The following is a 19,642-nucleotide window of genomic DNA, read 5'->3' as shown; positions in this document are numbered from 1 at the left end:
AGTGTCCCGGAAACATGTCAGCAGAAATCAATTCTGCAAATTTTGAACCAGATTGCTTTTGATCCCCCTATTATGCAAATGACGAGCGTCAAAAACTTTCTGTCTCAATGAGGTTGGGCAAGACTTACTGTAGACAACTTTACCTCTGGAAGACACATGAGAGCAGGTGTGAAATTTGCGGGGTTTTATAACAATGATGTTGATAAAATCGTATGCTTTGATTTTCGCTATCATGTAGGCGGCACCCTTCAAGGGCAAATGATGGTAAAATGAGGGTATAGATGATTTTGATTTTGCTTCCACATTGATACTTTAACCACTGTACCCAATTTATCGTTGATTTCGAGTGGAATGAGCCCTGTCTGTGAATGAAAGGAGTTTTGGAGTGTCAAAGTCAGTCTAGTTAGTCAGGAAATAAGATCAAAATTGCCCAAAACCATTAAAAGTGTTTTTTTCCGCTGCTATGTTGCCTTGGCAGTTATGAAAAATATATTATAAAGTAATAAAGGCTACTCATAATTGGCAGAGATTACAGTTGGCAAGTTTTTTGAAGGAGTGTGCGATGATCCTTAACGTAGAACCATGTGGCGTCATCTACCTTGTTCAGGATCTAGGATCTAGCGTTCTCAAACAATCGTCATTAAGGACGACGTCATCATTGGGCAGAGATGGTCGAGGTGAAAATGGACAACGTTCACTCCGATCAACTAAGTATTTTTTTCTCAAATGAGTTGTGCTTTGTTTGACGACGAAAGTCTTAACCAGTTTTTAATTCAATGGAGCGTCTGTCACAAAGGTTTAAGTTCTCAAAAGTCAGTATAAAGCGGTCACTTAATGAACGAACTGACATCACCTGCTCCTAACTTTTGATACAGACGTTCAATTTATCTCAAAATTGACCAACACTAAAATCGTCCTAATCAACCGAAAGCATGTTCTTTCATTTGAGTGGGGCTCCGTTTGACAAGGCCATTGTTGTACAAACCCCCTCGCATTCGAACATTCCTCACAAAAATTCCTCACAAGTTATTTACTCTTAAACTTTAGTTCAGCAGGGGTACAATTTGAATGAGTAAGCCCTCTTGTCAGAAGTGCGACTTTTCATTCATTTGATGTCCTTTACTACACTGAGTTTTGACATGCAGGGACACCTCTGACTGAGTTTGAAATTTAAACACGTAGTCAATGTGCCTCAAATGTAGATTCAATGGAAGTACAGCGTAATTTGTCAATTGTTTCCGCTAGTATTTCCATCCAACAGTGGAGGTATTTTTGTCCTTGTCGGCTGGAATTCTTTCTATCTTTAGACAAATATCTATCCTTTCCATTTTGCCACGTAACCTATTAAATTGGCATTTCATTTGTCGAGTTAGAAGGGTATTTTAGAGCAAAGTTGTTGCAAGTCAGGCCTCTGGGAGTTCAAAATTGCCATAGAATCCATTTTGAGGACTTCTTTTTGAGTAGTATCCTTAGCAACATAATAAGGTCGAGAAACCCTCATTTGCTCAGGAGAAGCGTTATTTTAGTTTCATGATATATACAGAGTATGTACGTGAACATTCCATCACTTCATGGCACTTGATTTTCCCGACCACCGTAATGGTTTATTCATGACCTCGTTTTGGTATGTTTGAATTTGGTATACTCGGTGTTGACTGTAGTATTCACTAGCAGGTGGATAAGATAGTGTGTTATCTAATGTTGTAGTTACAAATCGTAGATAGGAGACATTGGCTTTCAGTTCTTTTTTTTCAGTTTTTTTTCTTGAATTCTCTCTATCTTCCAAATTATTCGTGTTTTTTATGCCTATACTTTTTCTTACACATTGTGTTTTCGAGTGGCAGCAACAATAAACAAAATAAACAATAAACAGACAAATGTCAAGAATGTATATGTTAGAAAAAAAAGCTTGAGCGGGAAATGTCGGTGAAAACGCTGCATTTCCTAGTTGGCCATAGCGAGCATGGAAGGAAAATTACCTAAACCATTGACAGATAACCCAAGTGGTCCAAAGTAATTATTCAAGGTCCTTCACTCCTTCGTCGAATTGCTAAATAGCGTGTTTTTCTCAATGGTCACAGAGCATGAATTCACGCACAAGATCAGATCCACAAAAGGAGAAATAAAAAAAAACCTTCATTCAAAAGCCACAATAAGAAAGGCATTTCTTGACTCATGAGATCGACGTGAAAGTTTTTCAAGAAACGCTGGGAGCTGTCAATCAGCCTGAATGGGCTTTTTGTGTGCTCATATCTCTGCACGTAGCTTCCAATATCCTTGTGCCTTGTCGTTCGTTCGGGTGGTCCAACCTACGTACGTACAGTAGTTTGGCAGGAAAATTGCTCATCATCACAGCTACGTCACAAAGGCCATGTAGGCCATTGGCTGGCAGCACTTGAAGGACAGGCTGGCACCACAAGCTCCTCTTCTCTTTGGAGAGCCTTCACCTTCAGCTAGGTCTTCTTCTAGTGGCGCATTCAAGGCAACCAACCCTACGCGGTCCTCGCGAGAAGAGAGGAGAGCGGCCAAGACCAAGACCGCACGGACTTGCTCGACGATATGGAACGCTTCTAGAAAGAGGAGAAGAGGGCTTCTTCCTCCACGGAAATGGTCGTTGCAGGGTGGGACGCCTCGCTTGGCGTTCATTCCTTAGTGAACAAATTCACTTAGACAATGAAGCATCCACATGTTTTCGTCCAAGGCTGATTGGTTTATCTTTGGCCAGCAGATCTAAGCGACAAGTGACATAAGTTTAGTGTTCTCAGGTGTACCCCGGGCCCGGTCCCAAGCCTCACACCGCGGGATCATGACAAAGGAGGCCCTCATGGAAGACCTGGTGAAGCGCTCAGCCGATGGGGCATCGGGGGGATTGGCATCCGATCAGGGTGGCGGGGGGATTCCGATATGGAAGGAGGTGGTTGGTGGAGATAATCTAGGCGTGTGTAAGTAGATCTTCAAAGCTCAAGTTGGTTGTCAATCATTTTATTGCAATCCTTTTTCAAACCTGTCATCCATCTCAGTTTCCGGATGTACGGTACAGCAGAAGCTCAAGTTGGTTGTCAATCATTTTATTGCAATCCTTTTTCAAACCTGTCATCCATCTCAGTTTCCGGAACCGTCATGTTTATCCTGTTGGCGACTGGATTGGTCGGCAGCATCCTTTGTTTGATCTGCGCATTTTGTTGCGCAAAGCATGGCCATTCCCAAAAGAAGAAGAAGCATCTCTTTGGAGTGAAGAAAACCAACTACTTTAGGGTAAGGCGATCCCACATCCCAAATCGCCCTTCACCTCGAGTGATCGGATTCAGTGTGGCGTTTCAGTGCTTTGAAGCTCAGACGGAGTTGCTGAACATTGTAGATATGTATTGGCAATGTCAGAGTGAGCACACTCGTGTTTCTTACTCATAGGACTCTGCCACTTTTATGTACGTCTTTCGTTCACATGAGTGAAATCCAAAATGTAAAGAGAACAACACAAAGAACAAAAGAGACCCCCAAAAGGATATAAAAGCAAGTGCTCAGGAGTTATGAGCTCGAGAATGGGTGGCAATCTTATGTTCTCAAAAGCTTTTATCTCTCCCACCGGAACTGGAGCGCCAAAAAAGCCACGAGCTTCCTCATCCAGCGCTTTTATCAAAATTGAAGTTCACTCCACTCATGTCTTGACAATTTGTAGTTGTTGCGAGAACATATTCAAATCATAGCGATGATGTGGGAGTGCATCTCGTCTTGTTGTGTCAGGTTTTCCATTCTAAATCCCTTCAAAGGAGGCCATGTGCCTAAAACGAGAACATCAAAGGTTGGAAATCGCCAAGTCATTCATTATTCTCTCACAAAATGAAAGGAACTTTAAAACCGCTCCCGTTCGAACATTTCAGGACAAGATGATGTCAAAACCCGTACGGAACCCACCTCCAGTGATCAATCCGGACAAAGGTTCGCACTATTTGAAGAAGAGTCCCAGTCCAACGGGAGCAAAATCCCCTCCGGGTGGAAGTTCCCACAAAACCGCGGAAGATTATTCTCAACGCAAGGCAGTTTTGACATCCAATCCTCCATATCAGGTGAGTCGGGTGAAAAAAAAAAGAGTTTTCAAATTTCTAGCCACATTTTCAATCACCCAGAGATAAATCTTCGTTGAATCAAGGAACATGTCCAAACTTTTGCTTTGAGTCAGCTGACGTCAAGCCAAACTATTCGAGGAAAGCTCGCTCTTATGTTTAAATTCTAACGGAGTCCTTCAGAATCCAAAGGAAAACCTTGTTCACTAAAGTTCCTTTCGAGGACATCCGGTTGAAAACCATAATACCCTCCATGTCATCCTCTAATATCTTAACCGGAAGTCGTGTACTTTGATCGTTACCGTTGGCTCTTCAGACAGTTTAGAGACATCTTGTTATATTCAAATGCTAAGCATGCTTTTCTTAAAGCTTTGTAGGTGAAATAATTTTTCGTGTTTACTCGCCCAGAAAGTAGCACCGAGACCTTTGTCAAATCAAAGTCGAGGCAAAAAAAAGTCTGGTGACAGAGTAATCGTTCAAGATTGATTTCAATTAAAACCATATGAGAACGTTTTGCCCCTTTCAATGGAATCACTGGCAAAGTGAAATTTGATCTTGTTTCCATACGAATGGCAAGAGACGATGAAAGCGTGCACTCATTTACAGTAGATGAAACTCCCATGGGCCCCTCTGACGTAGAAACCTACCTGATTTCTAGTCCATAGCCCAAATCCGTGCTCTAATTAGACTTTCATTTCCACAGGGACCGGCGGCTCCCCAGATAAAGGCCAGTGCTCCGCAGTCCCAACTCACTACCCAAACGGTGTACCACGAGGCCAACGAAAGCCATGCCTCGGAGGCCGGAGGATCCTCCTTGAGACGAGCCTCCTCGGGCTTGGATCTGGATCAGATGCCCTTGGGCGCCTCGTTAGAGACTGCTTTGGGCACATTACATTGCACCGTGAAGTATTGCTTCGATAAGAACGCACTGATCGTCACCATCAACAAATGTCAGAACCTACCAGCCAAGGACATGGCCGCCAAGAGCAGGTTAGAGCTCATGAAGGATGTTTGGTGATCCTCCCTGTACAATACATAATTAATTCGTTCGTTTTTGTAAGTCTAGAGCAAGTTGGATATTTGGTTGACACTGACCTTCTAAAATAAGTGAGGACAAGGATTGAGTATCTCCCTCCCACGCTCGAACACAGTTTCGAAGGTCACTGCTATCTCCATCTATCTTGATCCTCTCTACTTCGGGTCACTACGATATCTTACCCGAGACAAAGATGAATAATTGATGAAGGACCTTTTGTTTGAGTGCAGACTGATGTCTTTCTTCGCTAATGTCAGCACCGCGCTTGGAACAATGGGCCTCTGAGCTCTCAAAGCACGAACAAAAAATGTATGCCACGGGAAAAACATACTGTTTGCAAAGCATTGGATTACCTACTTTGAGCCCTTTAATCGGTGGGTTCTGAATGGCTTGCAGACGGTTTACTCGGGCCTAATCACCTTGTTTTGTCTCTCTGACGTCAGGTTCTACAAACATTGGCGCTTCCCACTGGATAATCATAATGTCTCCACCATCCAGGCTTCAAGGGAGGCGAAGTTTTAGTACCAAAAGTATTTGTAGGACAGGACCAAGTTGCCCTGGGCTTGGATCGAGTAGAGAGCCCTAGGATCGAGGGTTTCTTGCTTAACATAGCGTAAAACAAAATGGAGCCAAAGAATCCCTAGAGTAATGCAAATTGGAAATAAAACTCAATTTAGTTTAATAATTAAACTTTACATTTCCTTTTTAGCGACCCCTACGTGAAGCTCCAATTGTTGCCGGAGAAGCAGCACAAAGTTAAGACCAGGGTAATGCGAAGAACACTCAACCCATGTTACGACGAGGACTTCACTTTCTATGGAATAAGCTTCAATCAAGTTCCGGTGAGTGAGTGACACAATTGGCAAATCTATAGATCTATTGAGCCAATCAATGCCTGAAGGCAAGCTTAAAGATGAGCAATCATTTGATTTTGCATAGTTTTTGCCTAGGGGTTATGAATGATTTGATGAAGGCCATATTTTAACGATATCTTTGACCATGCCGGCTCTTGTATAAAAAGCGTGTTCCAATAATCTGTTCAAGGCGACAAATCGGATGATCTCTTTTGAGCCTGTCTATAAGATAACGAAATAACAAAATTCATGTATACACCGGTATGTGGTATTGGTGGAAAAGGAAGTTATGGACAAAGAGTGGTCCAATATCGGTTGGGAGAATAACTTTTGATGAGGGGTTCGTTTGTGGCAGGTTTTTCTTTCATGACGGCTGCCGGGATGGAATACTTTAGAATGGAAACTTTTTCATTTTACGTTTCTCCACTGGAGAATGTTCGGAAAGTTTTGATCAGAGATGGATCAAAAATAAATATACCAAAAAAATCGATCGGGAATTCATAGTTAAGCCACTGATTGTGCAAGTAAAATATTGAAAATAGTCAGAAACTTGAAGAGCATTGAAATACAAGATCTTTATGCATTATTTAATGTCAAATAGTTACAAGTCTGTGAGCGTCTTCGACAGAAATAGACTCTAACCTGTTGTTTTCAGGTATTGTTTACATCAAGAAGTACTTCTACGAACCATTGTCTCTAATATCTCAACCTTAACACGATGATGGTCTTACGTTCCTTTAGTTTCATTTTCTGAGTCCATATATGGACTTCAATATACGTATCATTGACATAGTGTGGAGTGTATATGTCTAAACTTCGGTTTGTGAAAGGTCCAGCGGTTATGGTTGACATTTCCAGACGTGCTTTGATAATAACTGCCTTTGGCAACGACGGGCATTGAAAACCTTGCATTCATGTCGAATCCTGGTCAAAGACATGTGCCCAACTATTGGAACTATTAGTGCACCACCTTGGTACTACAATAATACTTAGTCTTTCTAAGTATTATTACGCAGCAACAAACTGCCCTTCAATGTCAGGAAATGTTTTATGCCTCGCTCAAAATACGAGAAAAAAAGTTTGGATCCAGGTTCCTGCGAACCTGGACCACCTCAATGATGAACACCGTTCAGTAAACTCTTGGCCTTAATTTGATTTTCCGAAAAAACTTGCCAAATGTATTTGACCCCTTGAAAGCTTCTTCGTTGCCCAACCCGTTCTAACCCCATGTATCTCTTGAAACCTCAAAAGGGTTCCCTGTATTTGTGCATCCAATCTAAAGGGTTACAAATCCTGCACTTGCGGCCATGACTCCTCTACTGTAGTGTTATTCCAGCATTAGAACATTTATCTTAATCTACATAAGGCTGAAAAGGAACCTCTTTTTCGCTCCGACATGAGAAAAAGTTGGCTTAAAACAAAATCGAATGGGTTTCTATTGCGCTTGGCCTGTTAACATACTTAATTTTGCTCCAAGTGTACCATGTTTCAAGACGGCGAGTCTCTTCCACCCATCTTCTTGCTGATTGGCAAATAACGTTTTGAGGCAGCCATGTCCTAAATGTGCCCTAAATCATTGCAAATGCGTGGTTCCCAAAATAGCTTACGGCCTTTGAGACATGGTTTGGGTTTCTGGCGTCTATTGGGCGTCGGCCGTGGAACCGCCATTGTCGTTCCACGTTTCTCTACCATATGGAACGGATTCGCCTCTCTTCCACTGTTACATACAGTACGTACTTCCCAAGTTGGATGCTGAGCGAGCAAGAGAGAGAGAAGGAGCAGAAGCAGTTGAGAAGCAGTGGGGAACATATTGAGAAGGGTCTAAGTATCCGCGTAATAAAATGCTCCCTCATGTGATTGAACAAAGGATGAAGGCCATATAAGCCCCTCTCAAATTGATCCATCACATTCAGGAGTTTGAAGGCCACCAATTTGACACAAGTCTCTTGGCGTGCGTGGTTCCCTCGACATGCGGGAAACACTTGGGAGCTTGTTATTTTTAAGGTGCAGAATTTTGTGCTGTCACTTTCAAATTGGGACAGAACGCGTTCTTTTCAACCCAGTCTCACTTGCTTGTTCTCACATGTTTTGCATTGGAACATGCAGTTTAGACCCAATCCCGTTCTAATCTATCTTACTCGAACCCTCCCGAAGACATCTGAAGAAGGACATAGTTGCAGCTCAATGTAACACGGATTAAACAGCACACAGATAAATCTCATCTTGAAAGCTTACGTGGAAAGAGAAGAATTGGGGACCACTAACAATGTGATGAAACAGTACCTGAATCATGAAGCTGACAGGGATCTTGAATCTGATACTCTGTTGTTGAGACTTTTAAGCAAGTTAAATGCTCGAATCTAGATACACGTGTGCCTTACCCGTGTGCTCATTTCCTTTTTATACCAATCCGTGAACATTCATTTTTCGTAACAGCCAAGCCATTGATATAATGAAAGTTCTAGTCATTTGAGTCGAAGCAGTATTTCTAATGACTATTTTGCGTTCAAATCGGATGATCAATCGTATGATTAAGTTACGCTATTGGAAGTGATCCCTTGTTCCATGTCGATCTCTACGTTATCTGGAGAAATCTGGAATGAAAACTTCTTCTTGAAGAAGAGGCCAATGTTGATACTCTAAGTGGATCACTAATTTGATCACGAGGTCGGAAAGAACTGTGTATTTTGTATTTAGGCCTTCTTCCTGATTGCAAAGGCAAATTGGAACTAAAGCCAAAACCATGTTACCGTAACAATTAGGTTCCAATTGTGACCTTACCATTGCTGGCCTTTCTGATTATTTTCCGATTTAGCCACAGTCAGAGTACATAATTACATAGGCCTTTTAGGCTCCAAGGTTCTTTGTAGTGGAAAAAGAGTTCTTCCCAGAAACTGATTTGAACTACTTATGGTTGTTCTTTTTGGGACCATGTTCTCGGGGGATCTAGAACTTGAGATTAGTACTCTTAGTTGATATTTTCGTACCCTCGGGTAATCGTGACACGCGTATTTAACCAACATAAATCATTCCTTGTGTTCCCGAAACGTTTTGATGTGATGGATCGCATTTCTTTACTTGTATTTGGAACCTGAAACGCATTCATTCTCATAGAGCATGTTTTAGTGTCGTTCCATAACAAAGAAGGAGCGGAAATTAATCTTGGACCAAGATGGTTTCCAAATCCTGGGGATTTAGAACCACTCTGATGCGATTTTACACTCGCTCAACATTCATGAACATGAATGTAGCCACTGTGTAACACTGCATTCATTACTCATAAGGAGATTCATAAAATAGGTATTCTTATGAACTTATTTAATCTCTTGCACTAGTTCTTTTTTTCCTTTGGGATGGGAACTAATTTTGGAATAGCAGCACCATCTAAAGTGGGATAATGATCAGCTCCAAATCTTACCGTACCGTACCGTAAAATAGAATGTTGGGATCTTGAAAATAAGCGCAACAGAGAAAGCACACATTTCCCCTACAAAGATTTACGTGCCTCGTTAAAAGGAACTTTTTCATTTCCATGTCGTTTGGAGGACTATTTTTAAAGTAATTGTTTTACAAAGCACATCACCGCATGCAATCTGGATGCGCACGGGTAAAGCGTAATTAAATATTAAGCGAGTCGTTGTTTCTTTCTTTTTCATTTTCTGTCTCCTTTTTGGGCAATGCTTTTAAAGTTCATAGCTTTCTGTTTTGTTACTCTTTTGTGAGCAGATATTTGCCCTTCATCCAATGATGAGGAGGTCTTAAAAAGAATTAACAATCAATTGAGTTGAAATTGAGTTGAAAGCCCATCATTCTTGTATTTCAATCCTTCAAAGCTGTTTCTGTGCTCGTCATTGTTCTGAAGGTTTCCGGTCCAGATTATAAGGATGTCCATGATTACGTCTAGAGGTTGCTTCATGACCTTTCGTCTGAATAGTGTTATTGCGCACATGTTCCAAGTTCCATGAAATAACCCTCACGATAAGCCCTCGTCGTTTTAATAACACTTCCAATTCAGGCGTGAATAATTGAAGAAGCAATGAATATGGAATATTCTGAGGGTTCCAACAATCGAATGAAGTGTAACAGTTCAACTAAAGAGTTACCCACCTTCACGCCCAAAAAGGTTATGGTCTCAACGCATGCAAAGCAACAAATCATTTGATTTTGCTCTCTAATTCACTTTTGTTTATTGTTTGAACCACTCATACATCAAATTTGAAGATAAAGAATAGGAGTTAAGAAATTAAAAAGAAAAAAAATGTGTAAATATAGAATTGAAAGTGTTCGAAAAGCACCCAAATTAGCTGAGGTGGTTTCCGGTCCACATTATCTAGAGGTCCATTGTAACGGTTTTTTTTATAAGGTTGTTTTCCGACTAAGGTGGTCAGACTCTTCTTTAACGATGAAAGTATATCTGCACTTCTCACAATTGGTGGCAATTTGTTCCATACTCTTGTCATCGATCCAAAGAAGAAATAGTGATAGAGTCTAGTTCTGGCCAGGGACTCAAAGACGGGCTTGCTAGCTTGTCTTCCCATCTCCATACGGTGGTTGATATTGAAACATATTTGAGCACTGATATAATACGTGCATGACACAGGTTATCGGATCTGTAAACGGAGGATGTTATATGCTGGTTTTGCTGGTCGTGCGAGCCTCTAACCTCCAACTGTTGCTAGCACCCCAAATCTACCCATATCTAGCTCTGAAAAGTTTTGATCAATGTTTGCATTTTTGGAACTTCTGGCAAGCTTCATGAATATGTTTGAGCCACATGTTGTAGATCAAAAGGCAAAAAAGTTTCAAGGACACATCTTGTGGCTTTTTTTTCTTGCAGAGTTTAACTCTGCACTTCGTGGTTCTGAGTTTCGATCGATACTCTCGCGATGATGTCATTGGAGAAGTCATGGTCGACCTCGGGGATTTGGACCTCAGTTCCAGTGACCATCAGCCAATTGCGGTGGCCAAGGAGATCACACCAAGAAGCTTTAAGGTATGTGAAGAATACATGATCCGAATCAAGGGACCATAGGCCGTAGCTTGGGATATTCGTGCATTTGGCTTTAACGATGCATTTTTGCACCAAAATTTGGGTTTCATTCAATTAGAGTGAGAACCATTTATGAAACTCGACATGGCTTGACGTTTTCATATTTTGTCCTTGGGGGTTGCAATATTGGCCAATCCTCTGAACGGACTAATCTCGAATGCGTGAAAAAGTTGGTGTTGATCGACAGCCTTGAGGAGAGTAGCTCTTGGCTCCTCGATGCACTCCTTGGATGGAGGTTCAACTCAGACAGAAAGTTTTATGACACTGCCTTTCCTCCATTCATTCTAGTTGAAGACCCAAGGGCGAGGTGAGATTCTTGTCTCACTCTGCTACCAACCGGCCGCTAATAGGATCACTGCAGTGGTCTTGAAGGCCCGAAACTTGCCGAAGATGGATATAACGGGGCTATCAGGTACGAAAAGTCTGCACTACAGAACCATGTTTTTCATATTTAGAATGAATGACCATGCACGATTTTTTTTACCTATGTATGAACAACGATGGTCCTATTATGGGATTAAATCATTATGTTTTAAATTACATCCTAAAAATAGCACAATTGATTGAAACATGCTTCATATACATTTCAATTACGTGACAAATTCAGCCTTCCCAACAAAGTGTGAGAAAGCGTTAAAAAAAAATAAAAAATAAAAAAACAAGATCAAAAAAAGATCTGAAAGCAATGTCGCAATTCATTCGAACCAAGTATCCCCCACACAATTGAAAAGTAAAAAGAGCTTCCGTTGTTAACGCTTAGAGCTAAGTTATTGTTATCCTTCTTGAAAAGTGATTGATAGCTAAGAAACGTTCAATACCATAGTTTAAACCGTAGATAATTACAATCACAAAAAGGCCGAAAAATGCAATGGGAAAAATGTTAGAAATATCGGCTCATAGACTCGCAAGACTGGTTCACGCAAGTATAGTTCAAATGTTCACTCAACCTTTTATTCTGTGTCTGGCTCTTTATAGATCCTTATGTAAAGATCTACTTGTTGTACAATAACCAGAGGATCGCCAAGAAGAAGACCCATGTCAAGAAACGGACTTTGAATCCAGTCTTCAACGAGTCTTTCGTCTTTGATCTTCCACATTTGGATGATCATGGCTTGAAGAACATCAGCTTGGAATTCCTTCTCCTGGATTGGGATCGGGTGACCAAGAATGAGGTAAGATTTTCTCCTCCCCACACATTCATACCCATTATAAGCTATCTATGAATTGGCCATTCCTCATGATTAATGACCTACTCTGAGACTTAAAGGAGACTGCCCCACATATAATTACCCAGCTCGCTTTGCCAAGCATCTTGTGCAGATATCAGCTGTAATAATAGCATTCAAGAATGTACAATACGAAAGATCGTTGAAGAGAACTAACTGCATGTCCATCGTTCCATTAACAAATTATTCCTTGATCCTCCCGGGCGGTGGGAAATAAATCCTGGGAAGAAGCCGTTACGTCGTATATTCAAATTAGGTGAAGGAGGGGGTTAATTTGCCACTTATTACTGGCCCAGACTTGCTACTTGACCCGAAGCCATGGTTTGTTCCAATTTGGTGCATGAACCCGCTCCTCTCGTACTTTTCAAATGCCACTTGCTTGGGATCTTTCGTTCATGACGGCGGCATTCTTACTTCAGACATCACTGTCTGACACGTCTCAGTCCAGACTTTCATGTTCTTTTGACGGGACCTCCAACACATGGACACCTTCTTCACATTGAGTAGGATCGCGTTGGTAGCTCCAGGTCAGGGCCACTTAACAAAGGCTTCATTAATGTTTGAGTTAGCAGCTCTTCCGATGAATACCCGAGATATGCACATACCTACTTGCCAATTTGGGAAGCCAATGAGAAATCGGTGACCCGTCCACATGGCACGTCGTCCCAGACATCCTAGTTGACTCCCCCAGTTTGCCATCAACAGAAATTTCTTTTAAATTCGCCGTAACGCCCTCGAGGTGTTTTGAACTAACCGAGAAGAACAAACCGATACGTACGACATACGTCCGTACAAGTCGGGTGTCCTTCTTTTTCTTCATCCTCATTCGAGAAACAAAGCCTCCCGTTGAGCGGTGGTAAGTGAGTTAGCATTGTGTCCCCCTGGCGCGGCCCGGATCTTATCGTTATCATGACTAATTGGAAATTTGCAATCTGTAATTGCTATGAGCATGTTCGGACCAACCGGAGGCGGAGAAATAACTGGGATGCCCAAGCGCGACCAACAATGAAGACCTTACTACGGTAGTAGCAGATCAGCAGATCTTGGTAGTTGAAACTTGAAAACACTAAACACTCGCCATCGGATCAAGGGTCCTCTTCAAGTGAGTCTGGAATCATCTTGGATTGGTACAATCGGTTAGGTGAAAACCTTCTCGTAATTGAGAGTATGAGATGTGAAGGGGGGGACAATCGTTTAGAGCTTGCGTTACAATCGCATTGTGGAAGGTTAAGTAGTGGCGAGTTCACTCCGATGTGGTCCGATCAATCTCACGGATTTCGAATCAAGATTGCTTGTGGCTCCTGTTAAAGGGTGGCGAAATGAAGAATGACATATTCACTCGGAGGAATGCACTTCGAACTGGCTCAACACCACCACCACCACCACCACTACCCTAAGCCATAAACTTTCACCGTTCGTTAGGGTTGGGAGAGGGAAAAAGAGTCATGAAACTTTAATAAACCACAGACCGAGTGGGTTTCGGGCAAATCGTATTTATACGCACCGTCTGATGCCCTTCTCGCAACATTCCTTGGTGGTTCAACGTCGATCTGGAGAGGAAGACGATCATGATATCCTGGAGGATGAGAGATTTATTTTCTTATTTGAGAGACGGTGCACTGATTTGTGTCTGCGATGTTTGAGTTTATTTCGAGTCAACTACTTTCACTGCCGAATGAATCCAGACAATGCCCGTGGAGGCACCGGCACAACATGAACGAAAGTTCTTCTTCCATCGGTTAATGTTTTCACGGCTTAATTTGATTTTTTTTGTACAAATGAGCCCCCGAGCCATTGATTGCACTTACTCGATTGTGAATCCTTCGATGCAGGACCGGGCCACCAACTCTATAAATGTGATCAGAGAGGTGACTAGAAGCAAACATCTCGGAAAAGGGTAAATAATCATCGGATATTGGGCAAGAAACGATGGACTATTTGATGTGATTACATTACATACAATACATACCATTGCATGAACTCTTGTAACTCTTTTCGTGGGAGTCAGCAATTTTAGGGTCCTTTCAAATAAATGCACCTCTTGGTGAACAAATGGACATTTTTTTCCAGCTATGCATATCTCTCGGGATAACTCTTTCTACAAAGAAGAAGGTCAAAAGTAATTAGCTATATTTGCGTCCAGGTCCGCAAATCGGCGGTGCTAGTGGATAGCGGTGGGTGTCATCCTGAACTTTGGGTTTTACCACCACTTTAAACGCACAATTGGGGGCTCTAACCAGAACACTCTTTGCCAGCTTTCTCATTCCTCACTCCTCAGTGTCAACCAAGGGAATAAAATACTCTTAGCACTTTGGTGCGACAAGGTTGTGGAGAAGAGACGTTTAGCACAGGAATCTGCATTCAAGGTTTGGAAATGGACTCTGACTAACACAATTTTGATTTTTTTTTTGCAAGTCAACGAGATTAAGTATGCAGGTGTAGACGGGCACTTCTGTCACTCTCTCTGGGTCAAGGACCTAGAAATACATTAAGCGCAAACAAACGACAATTCGAGCATGAAATCATAATGGCAAATGCATGATGCTCACCATTCATGAAGATGCAATTGAAAATGGGAGTGCGATTTGGTTCACCTGGAGAGGAAGCAACTTTGGTGAATTGAGTTTCAGTGCCAGCTGAAGAAAGACGAGAAGAGGAAGCTGTCGACGCTTTTGTCGTCGTTTCTGGAATTTTCAAGCACTGCTTGAAGGTTAGATTATCGGATTTCGTTGGAAGCGTCCTTCGACTTGATGAATGCAATGATTTTCAATCTACATTTCATGAGCAACCCAGGCATAACATTTGGGGGAAATTTCCGTCGCATTTTCCCCAATAAAACCAACAATGACTGCGTCACGTTCAAGGTGCTTATCAAATAGACAAATTTGAAAACCGAAATGAAGTTAGTGATTGCCGGTTTGAATAGGTGGCTATCTGAGATACATTCCTCGTAAATTAAGTTGAGTATCTGATCACCAGAATGTGGCAGAGAGGCTGGATTTGTTGGGTAATCATTTAATTGATTTCTATCCGTTCCCTCACGACTTGCGTATTCTCAGATTCGTTCCCCAATGCGAGAAACCCAAATTAACGGGGGAAACACAGCGAAACTCCAACAGGGATTGAATGAATTTTTTGTGTCTACCTGGATAATTATTTATGCATCATGGATCGATTTCAAACACAGGAGCAAATGCTCAACCATCATTAACACCACCGCCACCGCCACCACCACCACCACCACCACCATTCTCCGAGGCTTCGAGCTAGTTTTTTTTTCGCTCAGCAAAAAACGTTAAATTCTCTGGAGATGTGAAAATGACGCATGGGTTTCAGCATATTAATCGATGATCCAGCTCTTTTGTTCTTCCAGGCATGCATGCTATACGCTCTAGCTGTAGCGGACCGTAATTTTTTATCTTTTGCAAAGTCAAGTTTTACGGAATAGCTTTGGGCTTGGGAGATAACAGATCTAAATTTACCGCCCACTCACCAAACCGATAAAGGCTTGATTGTAACGAGGCTCCCATCATTATTTATTTCAGGTAATTGGTCGATTGGATCTTGGAGGTCCCAATTGTGCTGGAACAGCCCTCCAACATTGGAACGAAGTGGTGACCTCGCCTCGTCGTCAGATTGCGGAATGGCACAAACTTCAAGAATAACATGGCCCTTCGTTTCGTAGGCGAAAAACATGCCCCTAACCTGCTCGGAAGAAACTCAAGGCGGAACCTTGGGCTTGAAGAGGAAATTGCGTTTGATCAACATGAAGACTTGAACACCCAAATCTTTAAAATCCACAAACACCCACCCACTCTATTCACCCTGTCACTTTCTCCAAAAAGCCACCTAGCCCGCTATAAGCCCCTTAAGATTATAATCATTATAGAGATATACGTACATATTTTCGTTGTTGTTGATTCACGAAAGCACCTGAAAATCGCCACGCCTCCAGTTCATCCCAAATCATCACCATCACTTTTGATTTCCCGACTTTGTTGACATTTTAGCCCCGCTCAAATTTGATCAGTGTTGCCAGATTTCTGTACACAATTTGCGAAGCAGTACCTTCCGAATACTCAACCCTAAACCCAACAAACCAAACTGTGTCAATGTTAGAAATGATGTAGCGAGAATTGTCAATTCGATCCTAGTTACAGGAGATTCCTAAATTCGATGATTGCTATATTTTTACCAATAAACCAATTGGCCAATCTCATTTGGGTTCGTGCTTCATTCCGAATTATCCAACCCATTTTTAGGGTCCAAGTGAATCCACAATCAAATTGAAGGCGCATTTCTGGAGGCAATACGCTCGAGTCAGGGCTCAAATCACATCAGAAGACGAAGACGAGGCTGAAGCACTTTCATCAGGGACGGAGACTTTCAATTCGTGCTCACTTATCTTACCACATTTAGCCATTCTGATGGAAATTTCCCTGGGATTACGTGATGCGCTGGAAAGACATGTCATAAAATTCTCGAGCGAGACACCCCTCTCTCCTCTCTCTATATAGTTAGCTACACTACCACGAGGACGAACAATAAAGCTAGATGGAGTTAAAAACCATTTCGACGATGGAACGAGGATGGCCAGATCAATTAAAGAGGGGCTTTAAATTAGATGTCGTTTAAACGTCGCGTCCCCTCTTCTCCTCTTGGTCTTGTCTCCTGGGTGAAATTAATTATCAAATCCCGAGCCAATGTCAATTGTCATGCTCGATGCCCGATTATCTTAGATGGGCACAAAATGATGGCCTTTTCACGTAAGTAGGCTCGAAGTAAATCCTTACTTTAGTGAGCATAAAGGGTTGGAACTTGTCATTTGTCACGTGTCACTTGGACATTATTTTTATCATACCAACAACGTTACAAAAGAGCAAGCAGATGTTGGCCATTCACCCGGTGGTCTGCTGTCGCTAAAGGATTCCACTGCTACGTTCGGACTGCACATACTACATACGAGTACTTGTACGTCTATTACTACTTCTGCACTCTGCAATGAAGTTACCTTGACGGACAGATTTCACTGTTAAGTGGTTCTGCCAATGAACAAGCTTGCTCTGCAAAAAGTGAACTCATCATTCTGAGAACCACTGGGAGGAGAAGGAAATGTTCATGTGGTGAATCCGATCCCTTCTGTGTTTTTTCTTGGCCAACCAGGAGAGTTATCATACGCCAAGTTTAAATCAATAATGAAACGACCAAGTTAAGAAACAATGCCACAAGAACTATCTTGAGCCCTAAGGGCCATTTGGCTAGTGCAAAATCAGACGCCTCCAAGTCAGTCAGAAAAGAGATATTTAATGTTGTGAACGGAAACTTTTTTTTTCGAGGAATGAGTAGCCCAAGGCCATGGTCTGAGAGGGCTTTGGCGAATCGGTGCAAAACGGCTCTCATTTCCAAATCAAGACAGCCAACAATCAATGATGTCTTTTCAAAATCCATGAAGCTATTCTTGCCATTGGTTTTGATGGAATCCTGGCCTGGAGATATTGACTGGCAGAATGCATGTCGTACGTAACTCTTTCACGGAATCTAGGATTCAAAACATAGATGTGTCACACGGACAGTAATGGCTCTTATTCTTTTATGAGCCAATTCTTTACCCCCTCCCTTCTCTTTTGGTCTACATCATACTGTACTACTAGTAGGTGGAGGAATTCATGAATGCCCTGTAGAAACTTTAAAGCTCCCATCATCAATCGCATCCTTTCATTGAGTTTCTCAAGGAATTGAAACCCCTCCCCTACAGAGCCGTAGTGCCACACTCACAAGGTTGCCATAATCGCGCATTACTATTCTAAGCGCTCCACAAAGTTCATTCATAATTTAAACCCTCTCTTCCAGTTACACGCACCTTTGAAACAGATTTTGACCCGGTCGACTTCGTGACTGCTCCCCCCAAAACGACAGAGGAGTCATCGACATCAGCATCCCTGATGAAAACATTTGGCATTTTTTCCGATTCAAAAAATAAAACGAACTCTCCCAAGTCGTTTGCCTCGCGGGGATAATAAATTGGCAGGCATCGTCGGGCCTGTTTGGGAATATGATCTATCTTCAGTGAGATCTACTCTCAAATGACTGAAATTTCCAATTTGTAGAATTCGGTCAGACGCGAGGGACTGAGTCAAATGACGACCAATCGACCGACCGACCAAGCAACCAACCAAAGAACCAACTAACCGGCTGATCAGCCGACCAACCAAAAAGAAAGTGTTGATTTCAACTCCGTGTGTTTAGACGGAAGCAGCAGTAGCAGCAGCCACAGAGAGAGCGAGAGAGGTGGATTTAAATCGCCCAAAAATAGGTTCCTCTCCGCCCAACAAAACGGAACCTGTTTGTTTTTCCACGCGATAAGAGAGAGGATTAGGAATGTTGCTGGGATCCTTTAATGGAGGGCTCAAACGATTTGTCAATTTCAATACATACCCACTTCCAGCCCATTCTTTCATAAAGACCCATTGATGAGCTCACTGAATCAATTTTCTTGACTCAGCGAGACAATACCTGGCTCCTTCTCCTTATAGCGCTATGTACAAGAGGAGTAAGTAAATGCAATTCCTCTTTCGTCAGGACTCAGGATATACTAAATTGAGCCGAGAAATCTTGAGTTGAGTCCCGAGGCTTTGGCTCGACCAACGCAGTGGAATGAGGATATTGAGGCAGTCCCTGATTTTGTGGCCAATCCCACCATTATTCTTGGTAGGCACAACTCAATGTGTCACAAGACAACAGTTTCTCTTCATCAAGTCTTGTGTAACCAAAATTTTTTGGGGCGGAGTAATGTACGTTCCCTTTCGGCTTCAGAAGGCCAGCAAAAGTGGGACGAAGCTTGTACTATAAGGCACGTCTGTTTAATCGTTGGTTCAAGAAAATCAGCTGGTAACTATATATGGTTAGATAGGTGGAAATGAGGCCTATCGTCTACATTTTGTCATACAATTTCGTCTTCGGTAAAGTTCTAATCCCAAGCGTGGAAGGAGGTCCCATCTTGTTGAGACACTCCATGGTACAATAAGTACCTACAAGCGCATGCGGTATTATTATTATTATCATTGCTCTAGCGCCGAGTGAATTGTACGCGCTTAGACTTCTACCTTAGCGCAGGCTGTAGTGGGACACGCCTTCGGAGGAAGGGTGAAATCCATTCGAAACAGGAAATTTGAGAGCCAAGTTTGAATGAAGTTTTTCAATTCTGACCCGGGTGACGTTCCTGAGAATTTCTCCATAAGCTCGGGCCTCTCCGAAAATTATTCATTCATTTGCATTTTCAATGGTCATTGCTTCTTTCGCCCGCCATGCGAGGAGACGGTAGGCAACCAGCTCAACCATCGACCAACTCGTCAACCAACGAGTGCAATGAATTGGTAGGTGGCAAATTCGGGTCTGATCTCCAGGCAACCGTTAGC

The 19,642-nt window shown here is 42.3% G+C and overlaps 1 protein-coding gene and 1 long non-coding RNA gene across 3 annotated transcripts; one reads left to right on the top strand and one right to left on the bottom strand.

The window, feature by feature from the left end:
- Window positions 1–2,148: 2,148 nt before the first annotated feature.
- LOC131879199 (uncharacterized) lies at window positions 2,149–3,184 on the bottom strand. The gene is made up of 2 exons (XR_009373117.1): window positions 3,091–3,184; window positions 2,149–3,004 (listed from the first exon to the last, which is right to left on the bottom strand). It is a non-coding gene; the product is annotated as an uncharacterized LOC131879199 (long non-coding RNA).
- LOC131879197 (synaptotagmin-11-like) lies at window positions 2,607–16,446 on the top strand. Of its 2 annotated transcripts, XM_059225442.1 has the most exons (9): window positions 2,607–2,942; window positions 3,107–3,255; window positions 3,879–4,064; window positions 4,765–5,051; window positions 5,807–5,939; window positions 10,789–10,944; window positions 11,290–11,413; window positions 11,977–12,173; window positions 15,773–16,446. In XM_059225442.1, exons 1-9 carry the CDS (start codon window positions 2,807–2,809, stop codon window positions 15,890–15,892), a joined length of 1,488 nt encoding a protein of 495 aa, XP_059081425.1. In that variant the 5' UTR covers window positions 2,607–2,806; the 3' UTR covers window positions 15,893–16,446. The 2 variants fall into 2 exon arrangements, with proteins under 2 accessions (XP_059081425.1, XP_059081426.1); XM_059225443.1 differs by lacking the exons at window positions 2,607–2,942; window positions 3,107–3,255 and adding an exon at window positions 3,677–3,799.
- Window positions 16,447–19,642: the final 3,196 nt, after the last annotated feature.

The sequence above is a fragment of the Tigriopus californicus genome, chromosome 4, assembly GCF_007210705.1.
Source record: "Tigriopus californicus strain San Diego chromosome 4, Tcal_SD_v2.1, whole genome shotgun sequence".
In the NCBI taxonomy this organism is placed as follows: Eukaryota; Metazoa; Arthropoda; class Copepoda; order Harpacticoida; family Harpacticidae; genus Tigriopus; species Tigriopus californicus.
This window is presented reverse-complemented; position numbering and strand designations above follow the sequence as displayed.

Coding starts and splice junctions, on each gene's coding strand:
- LOC131879197 (XM_059225442.1), top strand. CDS start 2,807: ATGACAAAGGAGGCCCTCATGGAAGACCTGGTGAAGCGCTCAGCCGAT. Junction 11,414..11,976: donor GGATATAACGGGGCTATCAG/GTACGAAAAGTC, acceptor GGCTCTTTATAG/ATCCTTATGTAAAGATCTAC. Junction 12,174..15,772: donor ATCGGGTGACCAAGAATGAG/GTAAGATTTTCT, acceptor TATTTATTTCAG/GTAATTGGTCGATTGGATCT.